Source organism: Labeo rohita, chromosome 16 (genome assembly GCF_022985175.1).
Source record: "Labeo rohita strain BAU-BD-2019 chromosome 16, IGBB_LRoh.1.0, whole genome shotgun sequence".
In the NCBI taxonomy this organism is placed as follows: domain Eukaryota; kingdom Metazoa; phylum Chordata; class Actinopteri; order Cypriniformes; family Cyprinidae; genus Labeo; species Labeo rohita.
This window is the reverse complement of record NC_066884.1, coordinates 33,135,431-33,156,154: the sequence shown is the minus strand read 5'-3', so window position 1 is coordinate 33,156,154 and position 20,724 is coordinate 33,135,431. Positions and strand designations below refer to the sequence as shown.

Below are 20,724 nucleotides of genomic sequence, written 5' to 3'. Positions count from 1 at the left end.
GGAACTAATCGAGCCATTTGTGTCAGGCTGGGGAGAAAGGCAATGTAATAATGCAAATTATGTGAAAAATAATGCGTTTTTCGATCCACCAAGCATGAGAGCAAAAACAAAATCAAGACTTTGTAAAAGAGCATAATAGGACCTCTTTAAATAATAGATTAATTTACTGATGGTCATTTTACCATCTTCTAACTTGATCCTTTATCTCTCTCTATTCTTTTTCTGTTTCTGGAGTGTGTCCAAAAAACCTCCAAAAGTTGAGCATCGTACGTACCTGCCCGATACAGGAAGATTTCGATAACAGAATACATTTTAGAGCTGGTAAGATGTTAAGTTTAATATAGTAACATACATATAAAATTGATCAGATGTAAAAACATGGCCACTGTTAATTGGATGCACAGTTTAAAAGAATTACAATACATTTTGTTAAGTTACAGCATACAGTGAGGTATGCTGTTTTATGTGTTACTGCAATCATAAAACTTCAAAAATATTGGAGGGCCCCAGTGCGGTTGCCTCGCCTGTACTGCCGGCAGTTACGCCATTGCTGGAATTACATGGATCTGAATTTAGGATGTTTAATAGCCAACAATTCATGTTTATAAATACATAGTGTGACTCCAGAGTCTACTTGGTGATCTGATGTGCAATACACAGAGGACATGTGAACTTTGAATTTGTATTAAAAGAGATGAGAGACACATGAAAGAGTGGCTTCTGTTTCAATTAACATCAGAGACAATGTTTGAATCCTTTCAACTGTATCAGATATCCTTCCTCACTGTTCCTGTTTAATGGCTTCCTCTGTCTAAATATTTCTGTGTTGTCAGGGGGAATGCTACACGTTTAAGAACTCAGACAGAAGAGAGCTGGCGACTGAGGTACATGTCTGAGCAGATCTGCCTCTTCAAAGACAAAAAAAAACAACCAACTAATGAGCATTCAGGTATTCTCCAATATTTGAGGTGCACTACTGAGGATCTATTGTTATTGGTGCTCAGGCCATGGAAATTTCTGGAAAAGAGGTAACAGTAACCGTAGTAACTAAAATGAACAACACAGGCTTATCACAAAACATGACATTTCGACAAAATGATATTACATTGCTTCCTATGTGATACTTTCAAAGTGAAATCCCCATAGTGTGTCATTAATAGTTTGTACTGTTTTATTCAAAACTTACTAAATGTAAATCTGGCAATGTTTTATTCTGCTGATTGTTGCATTTATCGAAGCACGTCCAGTGAGTACACAAAAAGGAAAATAATATACACTAAACCATTCATTAAACCTAACCAATACTTTTAACAAAAGCTAGTGTGGGATAAAAAAGCATGTGCTAAAGAAACCACACCAAGCTTTTCTTTGATCTCTTTTATCCTTACTTGTGTTTGACATGCAGTCCGCCTGAGCAGTCCATTGTTACACTAGGTGAGCTACTGAGCAAGTTTACTTTGTCAAAAAAGCTGTATGGAGCTGGTTGTGCGATGCAAAAGTCAAAAAGTGTTCCTTTGAAAAATTATGCACTATGGTAAAAGTGTTTCAGGGTCATTACACAATATATTGTGTTATTGTGAGCAGCGTGAAAATATGAAATCAAAAATATAATTAATATATAATCATAATTTGTTTGAAAAGGAATAAAGTTCATTCTGTTTCACTGCCACCATAAAAGTCAATAGGTGTTTTACTGCCACAAGTGTTCATTTCAACTGGAAACTTTAGTGAATTGTACTGTATGTACAGATCAGTTTTTGGAGTCTGCAAAAATGAGGCAGAGGCACTTTTTCCGATGAGCTAATGCTGAATATTAAGGTCTGAAATTCATTTTCCATCAGAAAACCTTTGTTTGTTCCATTTTTTAATGAAGGATATGTAACACTAAAACAAAATCTATTCATACAGAAATCCACACAATTCCAAAAGATTTTCTCATATTAATTTCCTGTCATGTAGAGCACAGTTTCTTTGGGATCCTGATGGCATTAAACATCTTAGTAAAGTACATCAGCAATTTAAACAGTTCAAAGCAATTACACAGAACTAGTCAATAATTACTACGCATTTCACACATTCCAACACTAATGGGATCTTTTTATACTAACCAGAGGTTATGCAACCTTGTTTTGAATGTTTCTTTTCTTTCTTTAATTTTTTTTTTTTTTCATGAATTTGAGTTTCACTACCTAAACTGGATTTTGGCAATTTGGTCATTTAGGATGGCAAAGCTTTGTGAGTGTTTATTGTTCTTCTCTTCAGCTCATTAACAATGTCTGCGGTTCTAGATTAAACAAATTAAGGCATGTGCTGCAGACCTGTTTAAACATGTTATATCCGAACACAAACATATCCCCCCCACATATCGCAGAACCTGACTCTGATTTACTTCTTCACAATCTCAGCAACTACTTGGTTATCTTCTTGGTAGGGATTTTCTATTAATCTTCAGCATACAATATCAACATTCACTTTTCCAAAAGAGTTAAATCAGTGCAGCATTGAGGGTTTCTGAAATGTTGGCACTGCCACATGTCTTACCTGACTTGCTCTTGATTCTCTTGGATGGCTGTTTTTTCTTAATGTACTTGGCGACGTCCTGTTGCAGTGGTGGTTCCTCCTCCTGCTCAACTATCGGCTCAGGGATGGACTCACAACTAACTGCAGAACAACATAAAAATACTCATTATTAATACTAAGTTAGTGTGATTAATCCAAATAAAGCCTACTGTATACTACGTGAGGCATGAATTTTAAATGATCAACAAACTTTGCTGACAAACTTGTGCACAATCTTCTACATGCCTTCTGCCCTCTGATTGATAGTTCAGACTTTTCCTAAAAGTCAACCTTTAGGTTGTGGTGCATGTGTGTTTTTTGCTCCAATATCTTTAAAAATGTTGTAGAAAAGGCATGTTAAAATGTGAGAATCAAATATGATTCATCAAGCTTTTGGGGAATGTTTATTTACATATTTCAATAATCATGGCATGGCATGGCATTGCATTGCGTTAGTTTGGACATCTGAATAAAATAGTTTTTTTCAATTTTATGAGCTTCATACTCACTACATTACACTATATGAACCTTAAAAGCCTTATGTATCAAGTATCATACAAAACATTTTATATATATATATATATATATATAAATATAAAACATAAAAAAAAAACGAAACAGATAAAAAAAAAGGTTACATGGCATTACATGGTTACGTTTTACACCCTGAGCAGTTAGGTAAATTATTCGTTAGACATCGCTCTTAATTGAAAAGCAATGTTGACACACTGTCGACACATTTCAAATTTCTCCAAACTGCTGGCAGATCAGAGTGCACCTGCTGGATTCAATCAAACGGATTTGACGCTTATTGCTGAGGATCAGCCAGAATTAGGAGTTCTGAAGGAGACTGATGAATCAGCCTCTTATTTCTCTCCGTCCAGCCTTTTACCCACAATCCTTTTGGAGTTTTCTCTTTTTTACACCACATACCCCAAATACACAAATCTGGTGAGACTGCTTACGTTCCTGAAACAAGCTTATCATAATCCTTCTCTAATATTTACACAGACCTCAACAGGCTGTTCATTTAGGAGTAATATTTCAGATCAGAGACGGAGGTCTCGTAACACAGGTATTTGTGTGGATGTACTGCAGCTTTACAGTGGGAGGGTTTGTCTGGGATTGACACTTATCCACACCAACATCTGAACAAGAAGAATGCCTTCAAATGTTAGAAAAACTAAATCTGATATCTGCTGACAACCAACTCAATAGTGCTCCATTTATGATTTCAATTCATGAGAGAAGAAAGACATGAAAAAGTAGACAAGTTTTAGCTAAAAGATTTACTTTAGCCTAGGCCTGCCTCATTCTCTCCTCTCATGTGTGTCACTGGGTTTTATATTTGAAAATTTAGTCCTGTATAGGGAAATGGACAATTAGAAGTTAATTAGTCAAATGGCAAAGAAACTCATTGAATAGTTTTTGTGATGAAATTTCCTCCAGAAATAATCAGGAAATTGTAGTGAGTGTTGAAAGCAGGTAAAATCATGTTAATGTGCTACATTCCACACCACTCAGGAGTTCTGCTCCATGAGTTTGAGGCTCCTATCAACAACTATGTTGTTGTTTCTTCTAGATGTTTCCACTTCACATTAACAGCATTTACAGCTGCTCTAGCAGCACAGAAATCTGTTGAAATCACCTACTAAACTGCGGTAAATATAAATCAATATGAGTTTTTGTCATCCTAATGCAACTCTTTTTATTTAAAGAAAGTTTTGCAATAGACGTGCTTTTAATATTTCAATCAGCTATCAATCAAAGAAGATGCCCATATACTATTGCATATAATATACAAGCATTACAATGATTAGGTTTATTATAACTCTTATTAAAAAAGCCTCCATTTAGCTAACTGTGTTACATATAATTTGTTACTCCATTGCACTGGCTAGTCTTACAGTCTTACAGTCTGTCCATAAGCTCCACCCACAGCCCTTGATTGACACCTCGTTTAAACATTTGTCAATTCTCATTTGAACATTTAAATAGTTTTAATTAAAAAAGGGGTAATAATGAAGTGATAACAGGGCTCAAGAATAAGGACTGCCCGATGGCCCAGGGTCAGCATGAACAATGCTTGGGCCAGTTGACAGAACTGTCAATTGCCTGATCGGGCCAATGCACATCGTATGAGTGTGTGGTATATAGTCTATGATAATATTGTAGGCTAACTGTTGTTTTAACAATCTGACATTTGAGGATGTCCCTCACTTTTTTAGGAAAATCAAACAAAAACACATGCAGTCATTGACTTCACGTGATGAAGTAGTAGGTTAAACTACTAGAATACCCCCACAATTCAAAATCGGGGCAAAAATGCCTCTGTATGTCTTTTATCTTTCTATATAAATTACATAATTAAAGAAAAAAAAAAAAAAAAAATCACACGACGTGTACCATTTTTATCCAAATATCAGCAAGATCAGAAAGTGATACTGATTTTATACCACACTTCAATAAACAAGAAGTTAATAATATTAAGAGATTTACGTTTTAGACACCATAATGTCCATTTTTATTCTATTTTGCCAACGAAAATAGCTTCAAACAAAGATAAAGACAATGGGCCTTTATGAAACAAACATACAACAGAAAATTGGACGTACAGTCATTTCTACCCAAAACTTGGAATTTATCAATATGGACGTGAGCGGTGGCTACGATCAAATCTCACGTCAGGTCATTCAGATTGAGTTAGCCTGAATTTGAGTGCAGCATAGAGAATTTTGGAGAATTTTATAATGACAGCATTTTGTTCATTTAGATTATTTTCCTGGCTGACAAACAAAGCTTGTTTTATTCTTTTAGGGCATTAGATTTATATGCGCAAATAGCAGCATAAACAACAGACCATGAGGATTCAGACATCGTCGCATCACCCACCTGCCGCACTTCGGTAAACGGAGAAAACAGAAATTATAAAAGGTAATAGGGCTAGCATAAATATATTTTTCTTAAATAATTAATAGACTAACAATAGAAAAAATCTGCAACAAGTATAGGCCACTTTTGTTTTTGTGACACTCTTAATGCATTTTATTTGTTTTCTTTATATCTTTACCATATTAAATGTAACTGATCGCACGGACCCCTCACACGCACACACACACATCATTTTAGCGTTGCTAACTTGACATTTCAACCATTAATCAAACTAAAAACGCAGTCAGCCAAACATAAAAGTTACACTCCTCAACTTAAAAGGTCTGCTGTAAAATCAGCATGCAGCGCCAAAATAAACATTTTTGCGCATGTGAATTAGGATGATTTACGTGGATATTGGAACACAAGTAGAGTACAAAGACTTGTTTACATCGTGGATAATAGTTTGGCAACCAAATGTTTCATGGCAAAAAATGGAAACATTTGGATGTTGATGAGAGAGCCCAGTGCTGCTTAGTTTCGCTTTACTCATTTATTCATTTTAGCTTGATGTTTGTATTCTGTATTGACTAGCCTAATTTGTGTTTTACTTTATAGTTTAATATAAAATTTTATAGCGACTCATTTTTCATTCTTGTTATTTAATACCATTAAATTTAAAGTGTTTGTTGTGAATTAAGGATAACTAAACAGGCTATAATGTTTATAAATGTTTCATTATACTTATTGGTATTTAATGTACATACTGCATAAATTAATGTCATTGTTCGCAAATATAGCCTAAGGTTAAAGGGTCTTTTTAGAGTAAGATCAATTTCTCTGGGGGATTGGCGGCATACGAATGTTTCATGAATCACACCTGAACTCTGTTGTGAGTTGATTTGTGCGCTCGGATCTGCCTCGTTTCTACGTTAGATTGATAAATGAAGCCCATTGTTTTGCATCTCTGAGCTAAACGCAACGCTGTTTCCTACTGAAGCTGAAGTGCAGGGTGATGTCATCAAAATCACTGCTCCAAACTGGCAGAAGTTAGAGACTGTACAGGTAACATATGAATGCTTATATATTCTAAATATGAATTTTGTCATTGTTTTGTTAACCTTAAGGCTAACATATTCATAATAAAAGCCAAAAAAATATAATTTTGATTTCATGGGGACTTTAACAAGTGATCCAAACACTTCTCACAGACTCCTCTAAGAACGAACCGTGACCTCCAGTGGTTCATTCAACAGAAGATCTGGAAGACAGAGAAATGAAACAAAAACACAAGGTTCCTATGATATGAGAATTATGAATGCTGAAGCATTATCTCAGAGGCAGGTGCTCGGGGAGTGTGGCAATCCTCCCGTGTGATGTCAGCACTTCAACGCAAGGTCAGGTGAGGGAGAGCAAGACTCAGAGAGGGAAAGACAGACAGGAAGACACAAATCAGCCAGATAAAACAGCCAGGCCACAAGTGTGTGTATGAGAGAGTGTCAAGAGTTTGACTTTAAACTTGAAGGAATGGAGCCACACGTCCTGCAGACATATTTCATCAGACAAAAGCAATTTCAGCAGGATTCTCTGAGATTAGTCACTCATTCTCCTCCACACGACTGGCAACTGACCAAACGCTGTGTGCTCAGACATCCTGCTATCTGAGGGGAGGATAATATCTACACACCCAGTGTCCAAACACCAGAGAGAGAGAGCGAGAGAGAGAGAGACAGTCTGAGACTTCAGGGAGGACAGGCGTCTGATAACAGAACCCATCGGGTTAATCATTCACACATTCCATAGGGATCTCTGCCGTTTTATATGTCCTCTGAAGTAAAGCTCTATTCTTTGAATCCTTGTTGTCCCTGCACATCACTACAATAGCATTAGTGTAACATGAGAGTCTTCATACTTAGTTTACTACCAAAATGAAAGACAAAACAAGACTTTTACATTTTTACACTCTGGCGAAAAAGTTGTTTTTCACTGCACTGGTCAAGTTTGAGATTTTTTTTTTCCTTCCATAGCATGTCTTCTTTCAGGCTAGTGGCTAGTGGACTATACATTAAATGATCATTTTAATACACTTTATCTATTTGTGTCTGTAGATGTCAATAACAACACATATTTTTAAAGGCAGTTTAAAGGCAGTTTCTCACGACTCAGAATTCGCCACTTTTGTTGCACTTACGTACACCAGAACGTCCAGTTTTATTCCTGTCTGTATTCTGAAAGTTTGTTCATATATAATTAGCCTGATTTCTATAACATTATGGTAAACTATGGTGAAACTGACTGTTGACAATATTTTTTGATTTATGGAGTGATAAAATGAGATTATCCGAAGATGAACGAAGGTCTTACAAATTTGGAACGACATAAGGGCAAGTAATTAATAACAGAATTTTCATTTTTGGGTGAACTATCCCTTTAATTTTAATAAGTCAACAGAATGAAACCACAATTTTAAACCTGGCTTTATCCAATCTTCAGATTTCTGTTTTGGACATTTTTATTTAAATAATATGAATGCAGGGTCTTTTAGCTACACAAACTTACATAAGTACATTGACACAATCTGGCAGTTTTGAATGCTAGTGTGCACATAAAAAATGTGAGCAGCCGCATTCAAAAGGTATTTTGAAAATGCAACTTAAAAATGCATCAAAATTGGTAAACGCATTAATCACCATACAAACATAAAATCAATACATTAAACACTTTAAATGAATTTAGCATGCTAAAAGCTCATTCCAAAATGCTGTTGATAACATAAATGTAATTTATCCTACAAGATAAATTAAAACTTGTTAGCATGTCCATATCTGGAGTTGTAACCTTATTACAATCCCAAAAACACCTTATTTATCAAAGCTATGTTATCCAAAAATTGTTGGAGTCAGAGGACGAGCTGTACTGCAGCAAAATAGGAAGCATTATTAATACCTTTGGTTAAAATTTCTCAATGGTAGTGTAAAACAACACCCATTTACCTCGTCAAATAAAGCTCTGTTCACAGCGAGCCATTACGGTGCATGTACCTTTAAATGCTAATGAGCTCTGCTCACCCCGCCCCTTCCTTCCGTGGGGTGACAAGCCGTTCTCTGAGACTCTTTAGCCGCATTTAGCCTCGGAATTTGCTAACTAGCACATTATTAGGGAAGGCGATTTGCAAAGATTCATTAAAAAAAAACAAACATTACACTCACTTCTTCTGTAGGTGAAGCTGGATCATGATTGATTTGCGTGAACATAGACGCATTAAGGGAAATCGGGGGGCACATTCCCCTCAAAAATACAAGTAATCCTCTGCGTCTTTAGCGCCTTAGATGTCGGGAGTAAATGATGACTGCAATGATCATTATTACATCCAGCAACAAAACACCTCAATCACTTAAGAGCCATTCTTGTCTAACCTGCTGTGGCGTCGAAACAATGGCGGACTGCTTACACCTCACTCAGGGTGGGTCTGTGATAAAACGCCAGTGTCAATCAACAATCACAGGAGGGGCCTGCCTGTGTGACGTCACACAGCCAAGAATCTGAGAATGGCTTAATTTGAGAAAGAGGTTATGATTTATACGGATTTAAAAAAAAAAAAAATACTGGGTGGATTTTTTATCAATATAGGGTGGTTGTGTACACACACTGCCAACCCACATTTATGCTCAAACAACATTTACAAGTGAATTTTTTGCATCCGATTAAATATATTGCATTACGTTTTACAATTAAGACCCTCCAAGCTAAAAATGATTGTCTATGCATGAAAGCTTTCAAAATGAAGATTTTTCTGACCTGGCATCATGACGGTTGTAGGGACATTGGCTTCTGAGGAGAGAGAGAGACGACCACCCTTGCCCAAGCGGTCGCAGAGCAGCGTGATGTGTTTCTTCAGGCGTGACGTGTCTTTTGGGATGGTTAGCGGGCCGGTGCTCAAGCTGATGGCCTGATCTTTGGGGCTGCGTGACAGACACGTTTTTAAGAGGTGGGAAACGGCTGCATCCACGCTCTCCTCCCAGCCCTAAGAAACATATACAAAATGAGCCTTGCAAATATTAGAATTCATCAGCTGAAAGTGAATAAACAAAGTCCTGCTGGAGAGTTTTGTGTTGTGGTTGATGTGAAGTGTGAAGTTTATGATTTTCACACTTTCACACTAATGTCTAGAGTACAAAGCAACGAGAAATGTTTAAAAACTCTCAAACTTTATGAGTAGATCTTAATCATTTTATTCATTCATATTTACCTTATTCTAACGTCTTATTTATTTGTAATACTTTCTCATCCTTTGTTTGCAATCCTTTGTTTGCAATCATCTGATGTTTTTACTCAATGAGCCACAAACACTCCCTACCATCCACTACATTTTTCTAGCCACATCTAAAACTCGATCTACATACAAACAAGCCATAAACTTTTAAGTGGAATTTCTGTGTGAGTACATGCTTTTTTTGCATGGGTTGTGAAGTAGGTTTTGCCACATGCCTCATGAATGGAAAGTTACTCCCTGTGAACAGAGATTTTTATGTGCGTGTGTGTGCGTCTTTAAGTCTGGCCTGCAGCATCTCCAGCCCACCCTTTTGCCGTCAGGCAGGCTAGGGAGGCTCTGAGAGATGGGCCGGGGTGTTGACAGGCAGGTGGAATGTGGGGCGACTGTGTCGCCATACAGACAGCCCTTAATGAGATCTAATAGCAGGTAATCAGCCTTGTTACACTGATGACAGAGACTAGCCCTTTATTGACTACAGAAGATAATGGAGAATCAGAGGGACAGAAAGAGGACGACATTGATAAATCAGATAAAGGTCTCCAATGGAGGAAATTAGCCTGAGTAATAAAAGACGCTCAAGACACATGACTGCTGTTGTTTGTTTTGGCATACTGAATCACACTCTCCATGAATTATCTACAGAGTTCAGAGAACTGTATATTGTTAACAGTCCTGAATAACAAACCCTTTCCAGACAAAAGAATATTTCCATGTGTGAGGATCCAACAGACAAAAAAGTGTTGCTGACGATACAGAATATAGCAATGTTGCAGATGCCAGGGAATAGCTATGTTGCTCAAATGTTCTGGGTTTTTTGCTAAGGCATTGGTAGGTGGTGGCTGTGTGCAGTGGAGTAGCTCTGTCATAAAAAGTGGTGGGCACAGTGGCGTGACAGTTGGTTAGGCTGATTCAAGCATTTTTTTTAGGGCAACTAGGTCTTAAACTGGACGGGATGAGTACTGCTTGTACAGTATTGTGCAATCAGAAACCTGCCAATTAGGTCTGGGCGATATGGCAAAAAATTTAAATCTTGATTTTTTTCTTCACAAGTTTTTTTTTATCTGATTGCGCTAATTTTCCATTGTTTTTTTCTATGTAAACATGAATGCCTTTGACCCACTCTCATGCATGAAACGGCATTCTAAAAACGCGGTGCTCAAGTTAAAGAACTCCCATCTTCTTGCATGTTTTTCCTATTCCACTGCCAGCGTCGCATCTTTGTCAACACAAAAGCACTTTCTGTGTGAATGGCACCTAGCAATATGAGCGTGTCACATGTGAGCGGTTAATCATGTGCGCTGACATGTGGTTGGATTGCTCTTTTCTCTTTACTGTTATTGTTGGCATATTGTCAAAGTTTTTAAATCTAATGTTTGGTAACATTTCTATTCAAAATCACGATTCCTTGATTTCTAAAAAAATAAAATTTGTGCAAAGCAGTAAATTCTAATTAATTGATAAAATCAGAAAAATTGCTCAGCCCTACTGACAATATACTGTTCAATGACTGAAGTCAAGTGTGCATAGTTGATCATTATTCAGATGAAAATATTTTCTTTCTTTCTCTGTCATTAAGTTAAAATGCAGCAAAAGCATTAACTACTTATAATTGTATTTACAGCTTAAATTCATGTTTTTTAAGCGGATACAGATTTCATGTTATTTGTGTGCTAAACTAAATTCATTGAAGCAGAATATAGGGCTGCACAATTTGGGGGGAAAAAATATTTCTTCTGATAAAAAATTGCAATTGCAATTTAAAATATAATATTACACAGGAAAAAATAAAAAATAAAATAAATAAAAATAAATAAATATATAAATAAATATATAATGAAATATTGAAAAATCCTTCTGAAACATGCAGCACATGCATTTACTTTTGGTATTTTTAGCCTTTATTATGACAGGACAGATCAGAATGGACAGGAAGCGAAGTGGGAGAGAGACAGGGAGAAGGATTGGGAAAGGTCCTCGAGTTGGGCTTCGAACACGGGACGACCGTAGCGCAACGGCACTGTGTGTTGGTGCACAGCCCACAAGGCTATCATTTCTGAATAATTCATAGCCTTTGTAATTTGATAATCAAAGCAAATTTGTAATTCTGTTTTTATTTTGAATAATTGTGTGCATTTAATTCAAATGTTTGTAAATTGTTTACTTAATCACTAAAACCCTGTGTATGCACTGCAGTAAGTTGACTGCTTGTACACAAAATAAGTTTTAAAAATTCTCAACATGTTTGTGGCAAGGTATATAGATCATTGTTTGGATGGTGTAAATGTTTTAATGTGTCACATACAGGTGAATCTCCATTCCAATAAATTAGAATGTCGTGGAAAAGTTAATTTATTTCAGTAATTCAACTCAAATTGTAAAACTCGTGTACTAAATACATCCAGTGCACACAGACTGAAGTAGTTTAAGTCTTTGGTTCTTTTAATTGTGATGATTTTGGCTCACATTTAACAAAAACCCACCAATTCACTATCTCAACAAATAGTGACATGCCAATCAGCTAATCAACTCAAAACACCTGCAAAGGTTTCCTGAGCCTTCAAAATGGTCTCTCAGTTTGGATCACTAGGCTGCACAATCATGGGGAAGACTGCTGATCTGACAGTTGTCCAGAAGACAATCATTGACACCCTTCACAAGGAGGGTAAGCAACAAACATTCATTGCCAAAGAAGCTGGCTGTTCACAGAGTGCTGTATCCAAGCATGTTAACAGAAATTGTTTGGAAGGAAAAAGTGTGGAAGAAAAAGATGCACAACCAACCGAGAGAACCGCTGCCTTGAGAGGCTTGTCAAGCAAAATTGATTTAAGAATTTGGGTGAACTTCATAAGGAATGGACTGAGGCTGGGGTCAAGGCATCAAGAGCCACCACACACAGACGTCTCAAGGAATTTGGCTACAGTTGTCATATTCCTCTTGTTAAGCCACTCCTGAACCACAGACAACATCAAAGGCGTCTTACCTGGGCTAAGGAGAAGAAGAAATGGACAGTTCCCCAGTGGTCCAAAGTCCTCTTTTCAGATGAGAGCAAGTTTTGTATTTCATTTAGAAACCAAGGTCCTAGAGTCTGGAGGAAGGGTGGAGAAGCTCATAGCCCAAGTTGCTTGAAGTTCAGTGTTAAGTTTCCACAGCCTGTGATGATTTGGGGTGCAATGTCATCTGCTGGTGTTGGTACACTGTTTTTTGAAAACCAAAGTCACTGCACCCGTTTACCAAGAAATTTTAGAGCACTTCATGCTTCCTTCTGCTGGCCAGCTTTTTAAAGATGCTGATTTCACTTTCCAGCAGGATTTGGCCCCGGCCCACACTGCCAAAAGCACCAAAAGTTGGTTAAATTACCATGGTGTTGGTGTGCTTGACTGGCCAGCAAACTCACCAGACATGAACCCATAGAGAATATGGGGTATCGTCAAGAGGAAAATGAGAAACAAGAGACCAAAAATGCAGATAAGCTGAAGGCACTGTCAAAGAAACCTGGGCTTTCATAACAGCCGTGCCACAGACTGATCACCTCCATGCCATGCCGAATTGAGGCAGTAATTAAAGCAAAAGGAGCCCCTACCAAGTATTGAGTACATATACAGTAAATCAACATACTTTCTAGAAGGCCAACAATTCAATAAAAATGTTTTTTTTTTATTGGTCCTATGAAGTATTCTAATTTGTTGAGATAGTGAATTGGTGGGTTTTTGTTAAATGTGAGGCAAAATCATCATAATTAAAAGAACCAAAGACTTAAACTACTTCAGTCTGTGTGCATTGATTGTATTTAATACACGAGTTTCACAATTTGAGTTGGATTACTGAAATAAAACTTTTCCACGACATTCTAATTCTAATTTATTGAGATGCACCTGTATATAAATAAAATGTGACCCTGGACCACAAAACCAGTCGTAAAGATCTTTTTGTTTTAATTGAAATTTATACATTATCCTAAAGCTGAATAAATAAGCTTTCTATTGATGTATGGTTTGTTAGGATAGGGCAAATATTTGAAAAACTCCAATCTCATGTTCTCCCTCAACTTCAAAATCGTCCTATATTGCAGTTTTACCTTTTTTGTTAAGGGTGTTTGATCTTCTTTGCATGTTCACTTTGCATAGACTGGGTCGGTACTTCTGCAGCGATGTAGGATGATTTTGAAATGATTTTTGAAGTTGAGGGAGAAAATACGTTTTTCAACATACCCTAACTGTCTTGAACCAGAATACACAGAGTTCAGGGAGAGCAAGACAAGACAAGCATTTGAGATTAAAAAGTATTTAAATCATATTTTTTTAAATGAAAATAACCGATCGTTTCGCTAGATAAGACCCTTCTTCCTCAGCTGGGATCATTTACAACTGCATCTGGGATCGTTTGAAGCTGCATTTAAACTCCATTTTGGAATTGTCTTTAAAGCCGATTAAACCTGTAGGACGGCTGCGGGCCAGGACGCCGGGCCGTTTAATCTCCAGGAAGTGCTGTGGCCAAGGTGGACGAAGCCACTAGATGAAGCCACCGCGGACCTCAGTGGGGAGAGCGTGCGGCCGCCGGACTACGGCCCTTACCTGGACCCTTCCCTTCCAAACACTGCCCCTCCTTCACGGGACTCCCAGCACGACGAGGACACCAGATCCTCCTGTTTATTTTGGACACTTTATTTTCTCCCCCTTTGGACACTTTTGTTTATTTTATGTTCAATAAATGCCTCTCCTAGGCCTGAAGTCACGCCCACTGTGTCTGTCGTTTTGCTCCTCCCGCCACACTATATATTTACTTATTGTAGGAAATGTACAAAATGTCTTAATGGAACATGATCTTATTCTAATGATTTTTGGTATAAATCAAAAATCGACAATTCTGACCCATATTTTTGGCTATTGTTACAAACATACCCCTGCTAATTAAAGACTGGTTTTGTCATCCTGGGTCACAAACTATGAAGAATCACAGATTAGAGATCCTAATCTTTTTTACATGCTATTACAAGCTATTAATCCAGTGGCTTTCAAAAAGTGGTGGGAACTGAATCGACAAAGTCAGTCAAAACATCACACCGGAAAGTTTTGATGATATTCTGGTCTCTAAATATGGCTCCTTGTCTCTAAATATGAGCCCTTGCCTCAGTGGAGGTCTATCAGATTTTTCCATCCAACAAGTTCAAACACAAAACAGTAATAGCACATCTTTTCTATCATGTGTGTCTGCGGCACAAATGAATTTACAAATGTTCTGATATCAGGAACAACACAACGCTACTGGAGTCTGTTTTCACTATATCAGAAGACACATCCTACATTACTGGAGCCTTTGAAATTGAGATAAAGCATTACAGGAATTCTACTGGCTGAGAGGCACAATTTTGGTTTAAAGAAACAAGCTGTAAGGAGGGGCGAGTCAACCAAGAGAAGCCTGACTCCACTCACGTATTTGTGTACAATTGTGTACAGTTATCTCTCAATTTCTGTGTTTTTATTTTAATATTTATATTTTATTGTATTTCAATGGAACAAAAATATTTTATTGTATTTAAATTAAATTTAATTAAATTTATTTTAATTTTAATAGCTGAAAAACACTGAAGAGAACAAAGCTGGAGAAAACTGTGTGAAGTAAAGTGTGCAATGGGGTCAGTAATGCTTATTGTGTGTTTATGTGTCACATTTGTATCACAGCTTTTTGTGCTTCAGCACCCATGTCACCCAACACCTGGAGACAGATCCTCCAGGTCAGCCAGACACAGGCGGCTCATTCCGGAGGGTGTCTAATGTGAAAAACTAGTGTTGTATGTGTGTGTACATATGGGTGTGTGTGTTCTCTCACAAGTTGTGGTGTGTCCTGCAGCAGTGGTAGGAGCGTGGCCTCCAGGATGGCAGTCTGCTCTGAGCTGAGCCCCTGCCACAGAGACAACAGCAGGATGAGGAGGTGAGTGGCACTCCGCAAACGTGTAAAAGCTTGGATCAAACGCTCCCGGTTGTCTTCTGCTGCATCTGCTAATGCTATAACCTGACAAAGAGAAAAACAGAAACAAAACAAATCAGAAAAGAGTTTACATGTACAACCAACTGAACTGATGTCCTGTCTTTTCAAGCTTTTTGATTAGTGTCTTAAAGGAGAAGTCTACTTCCAGAACAACAATTTACAGATAATGTACTCACCCCCTTGTCATCCAAGATGCTCATGTCTTTTTTTTGTTCTCAGAAATTGCATTTTTTGAGGGAAACATTTCAGGATTTTTCTCCATACAATGGACTGCTATGGTGCCCCGAGTTTGAACTTCAAAATGCAGTTTAAATACAGCTTCAAACGATCCTAAATGCGGTAGTAAACGATCCCAGCCGAGGAAGAAGGGTCTTATCTAGTGAAACGATTATTTTCATTAAAATAATACAATTTATATACTTTTTTTATCTCAAACGCTCGTCTTGTCTTGCTCTCTCTGAACTCTGTGCATTCTGGCTCAAGACAGTTAAGGTATGTTGAAAAACAAAAATCATTTCAAAATCATCCTACATCACTGCAGAAGTTCCGACCCAGTCTTTGCAAAGTGAACATGCAAACTAGATCAAACACCCTTAACAAAAAAGGTAAAACAGCGATACGGGACGATTTTGAAGTTAAGGGAGAACATGAGATGGGTTTTTCGACATACCCTAACTGTCATGAACCTGTAAAAAACAAGACAAGACGAGCATTTGACATTAAAAAGTATACAAATTGTATTATTTTTATGATACTAACTGATCGTTTCGGTAGATAAAACCCTTCTTCCTCAGCTGGGATCGTTTACAACCACATTTGGGATCGTTTGAAGCCGCATTTAAACTGCATTTTGAAAGTTCAAACTCGGGGCACCATAGCAGTCCATTATATGGAGAAAAATCCTGAAATTTTTTCCCTTAAAAAAAAAATCTTGGATGACAAGGGGTGAGTACATTATCTGTAAATTGCTGTTCTGGAAGTGGACTTCTCTTTTAAAGAAAATAAATGCATAATGCTATTTTGATGGCAATTAAAGTATGTACATTGTACTCTTAAATGTAATAAAGAATTTGCAAGAGTTTCTTTGAAATTGCCTTTGTTCTCAGTGCTAATTTCAATTAGATTATCATTATTGTAGCTGTATTTAGCACTATTTAGATGAGAATGCACAATCATCCTAAAAATAATGTCATAATAAAAATGACTTTGCTGTCTTAATGCATTTATTTCTTCAGAATTTCCTTTTAAATATGACATGTCTCTGGTCATTAGCAAACTGAAAAATTAAGCAGGTCTTGATGTAGGATAGAGTCAACCATCAGCATTTCACTTAATGCTGGTCTGCCTTTTTTTATACAGTTATGAAAAGTGGGATATGAGAGGCTGTTGAAAGACAAAAATTAGTAAAAATAAGCAGAACAAGGCAAAAAAGGAAAAAAGCACAATAAACACTGCTCCACAACCTCAAATGACAGCAAAAAAAGTTCAGCAATAATACTTGCTGACTAACTTTTGGTAAAAATCAGCCCATTGTACAGGCCTGATAAAGTTATGCTCTTTGAGAGCAGACCTCACCTGTATAGTCAATCATATTTCGCCTGAAACCATAAGGCACAGAGCACAAAAAACACACTGAAACAGTGTTTGAGAGAGACATCTGCTATTAAGGATCAGTGTGTATTGATAAAAAGGTTTGAACAGCCAATCCAAATAGACCTTCAGTGAAGGAGCTTTTGTGAGTGAGAGTACAAGAGTTGATTGATGCCAGCTGAGCAAAAACAAAAGCACATTTAACACAGGAGAAAGAAAGAACTACTACTTGAAAAAGAGAAAGTCAAGAATAGGTGAAAACACCCTTGAGAAAAGATGTAAGGCAGTTCTTGAACTTGTTCAGTGAAGAACGGTATATTCAAAGTATTTAAGTATACAATGTGCCTCAGGAAGAGAATAACACAAACAAAAAAATCTATTTAAATACCTTATTTAAAGCAGAAAATAAAAAATGGAGAAACAGGAAGTGGGTTTTCATTATGTACAATGTTAAGTATCACTTAAGATGAATTAGATTAGAATCCACTATCTTGAAGAGCTAAAATTTGCTGTTGGTTAGAAAAGAACAGACATGAAACAGCTGGCAGACCGTTAGACCCATCAGTGTGGTCACCACTTACCCATGAGCACATTCTACAAAAATTATATACTCTAAAAATACCCCAAACCATTTTGAAATATAACATTTCAAGCCCAAAACAAACCCCAGCCAATGCCAAAGACAGGCAAGAAAACACTTCATTCCCTGAGGGATGTAGCCAAATACGGAGAGACAGAAATATCTGTGCGGTCAGAATAAACAGATTTTTTTTATAGTTCTTCGTGGGATGTCAGTAGTCAGTGGTCCTGTTCACACCTTTAGGAGAAAGAGAGCTGCTGAAATACAGCACTTCACTGCTCAATCTGTCATCATCAGACTTGAGTTCCAAAATAATATGAAACTCTTGAAAAAGCATTAACAACATGGTCTGGAGCCATGGAGCCCATCTGCCTGATAGTGGTGAAGAGAAGTGGAAGCCCCTTTGGTGGCCTGGGCAAGACAAGATATGTCAAAAGGAGAAAAAAAAAATACATGAAAAAAACACACACACACACACACACACACACACACACACACAATGACTTTTCAATGGGTGTAAATCAGCTGCCAAATTTAGATTTCTGATTACTGCCACTAAAATTAAAAACTACAATCATGCATAATTAATTTTTGTTGGCTCTAAATCTCACAGGGCACCTGCCCCTCTGTTTGAATGGATGCTGCAATTTTACTGAAGAGTGCAAGTTTCCATGGGTGACTCAAGAACAATCTCAAGAACCGTCAGTGTCAAATTTAGCATGTAATCAATATTTACATTATTATATTATAACATATCATAAATATTATGCTATAAATAATGTTGATTAAAATTGTATTGAACCTAAAAATATCTTAAAAGAAAACATCTAAAATTCTACTTTTCAGGACCAAATTAATTTCTCTGCAGTGACATTATTTCATGACAAATTGGGGAATATATAACTATACTGTCATGAAAATAATGTCACAATGCTAACTTGTTTTCAGTCCTGAACACATGCATCATGCATGCAAAAGACACATACCAACAGCTGAAATTAACTGACTAAGATTTGAATTTATATTTCAAACTCTGGTCACAATGAGATAACAGTGAAATATTATTACAATTTTAAATAACTGTGCTTTCTAATTTTATATCTTTTACAATGTATTTTATTTCTGCGATGACAAAGCTGAAGTTCACATGAGTCTCACATGATCCTTCAGAAATTATTAATATGCTGATTTGATTCTCAAGAAACATTTTTCTTAATAACAATGTTGAAAACAGCTAACCAATGAAGCAATTTTTTTAGGATTCTTTGATGTATAGAAAAAAAAAGAATTGGAAATAGAAATATTTTATAGCAATGCACTCTTATATCTTTCTTTACTGTTACTTTATATCAATTTAAAGCATCCTTGCTGAATAAAAGTATTAATTAGTAGTATTAACATCTTGTTCTTGAACAGTAGTGTACAAATATGCGGACAAAAGTTTTGGAGACCCAATCTCAATGGCTAAATAAAGGGCTGGTTTTACAGTCAGGGCTTAGGCCATAGTTCAATTAGGATATTAAAGTAATTTTTATAAACATGCCTTAGAAAATACATTACTGGTGGGCATATTGAGATGAAACAAAGGCACTGACATATTTCAAGATCAATCAGCGCAAGTTTCTTTCAGTTGCAACAGCTCAGATTTACATTTTAGTCTGGGACTAGGCTTAAGCCTTGTCTGTAAAACCAGGTGAAATGGTTTAAGAGTTTAATCTGCCATATGTATAATTATCACTATGAAGACACTATGCATTTGAACAAATTTATGCCACTACTGAATGAACCAATTTAAAACAATTAACTAATCAAAAAGTAGGTATAAAATAAAATGAAACAATCAAAAATGTCAGTATTATAACTGAACATAAATATGCTATGGCTGGTTACTGAATGTGTGTGTGTGTAAGAATGGCTCCTGTGTGGAGGGAAAGCTGGGAGGTTGATGACAAAGAGATATGCATCTGTACCAGCAAGCGATCCTAGACAGTTACCATTGTTGTTTTCAGTCATAGCGCAGAGATTACATTGAGAGGAATAAAGAAATGCTGGCAAAGACAATTCTTGTTTATAAACTTATCCATTGAAGAGAGTTGAGTAAGACTAAGGGTATGATAGTATCTGGCAACCCATAGAGACAACTAAGATGCCTTATCAGCTGGCTCAGACCTGATAAATATGCCACTCCGTGTCTTTTGGTTCTGTCTTCCTGGGAAAATTGTTCATTATCCACCGCTTCCCTCACTTCTCCATAGCTGGAGAAGCCATTACAGTGATAGACTTCCTGTAGGATGATCCACATCCATTTAGTCAACAATAAACAAGACAGCTTTTAGGCAGAAAACTAAAAAAAGCTCCTGCCTAGCTGACAAGAACAGATTTAATACATTTCTCATTGTTAGGCTCCTGAAATGCTAGAACTTTCTGTCCACAAAAATGTTTGAAATGTGCACGTAGTAACCAATTCATTCTTCTATCAATCTTACAAATTGTTTATTGTGAAGCGAGCTGCTCAAAATACTTAATGAATGGCATATTCACTTTGAAACACAACGCATTTCAAAGAGTGAGCAACAGACAAACGTTGCTTCTTGCACGTTTGTTTTGTATGAAACAGATAAGCATAAATCTGGCAATGTTTTTTATTACTCTTGCTGTACGTATGACATTTTAGAAATCAAACACATTCGGAAATAACGTACCACCTACCCTAAACCTAACCAATAGTGTTAACAAAAGCAAAGGTGAGACAAGAATACATTTTTCACATTTAGCTTTGCTTCTAAGAGTCTTTGAACTGTTTTAGCTTGACTCGTGTTTCACAGGACCCAGGTGCAAATTTACCACATCAGCAGTCAAATGTCAA

General features: G+C 36.8%; 1 protein-coding gene across 3 annotated transcripts in view; it reads right to left on the bottom strand.

Annotated features, from left to right (window-relative positions):
* Window positions 1–20,724, bottom strand: part of bbs9 (Bardet-Biedl syndrome 9) — a 169,007-nt gene that overhangs the window by 67,379 nt on the left and 80,904 nt on the right. For all 3 annotated transcript variants that reach the window (XM_051131731.1, XM_051131729.1, XM_051131732.1), the window contains 3 exons: window positions 15,530–15,712; window positions 9,229–9,454; window positions 2,542–2,661 (listed from right to left, as the gene is read on the bottom strand). In XM_051131731.1, the coding sequence (XP_050987688.1) occupies window positions 2,542–2,661; window positions 9,229–9,454; window positions 15,530–15,712 (529 nt within the window). The remainder of the gene's footprint in view (window positions 1–2,541; window positions 2,662–9,228; window positions 9,455–15,529; window positions 15,713–20,724) is intronic.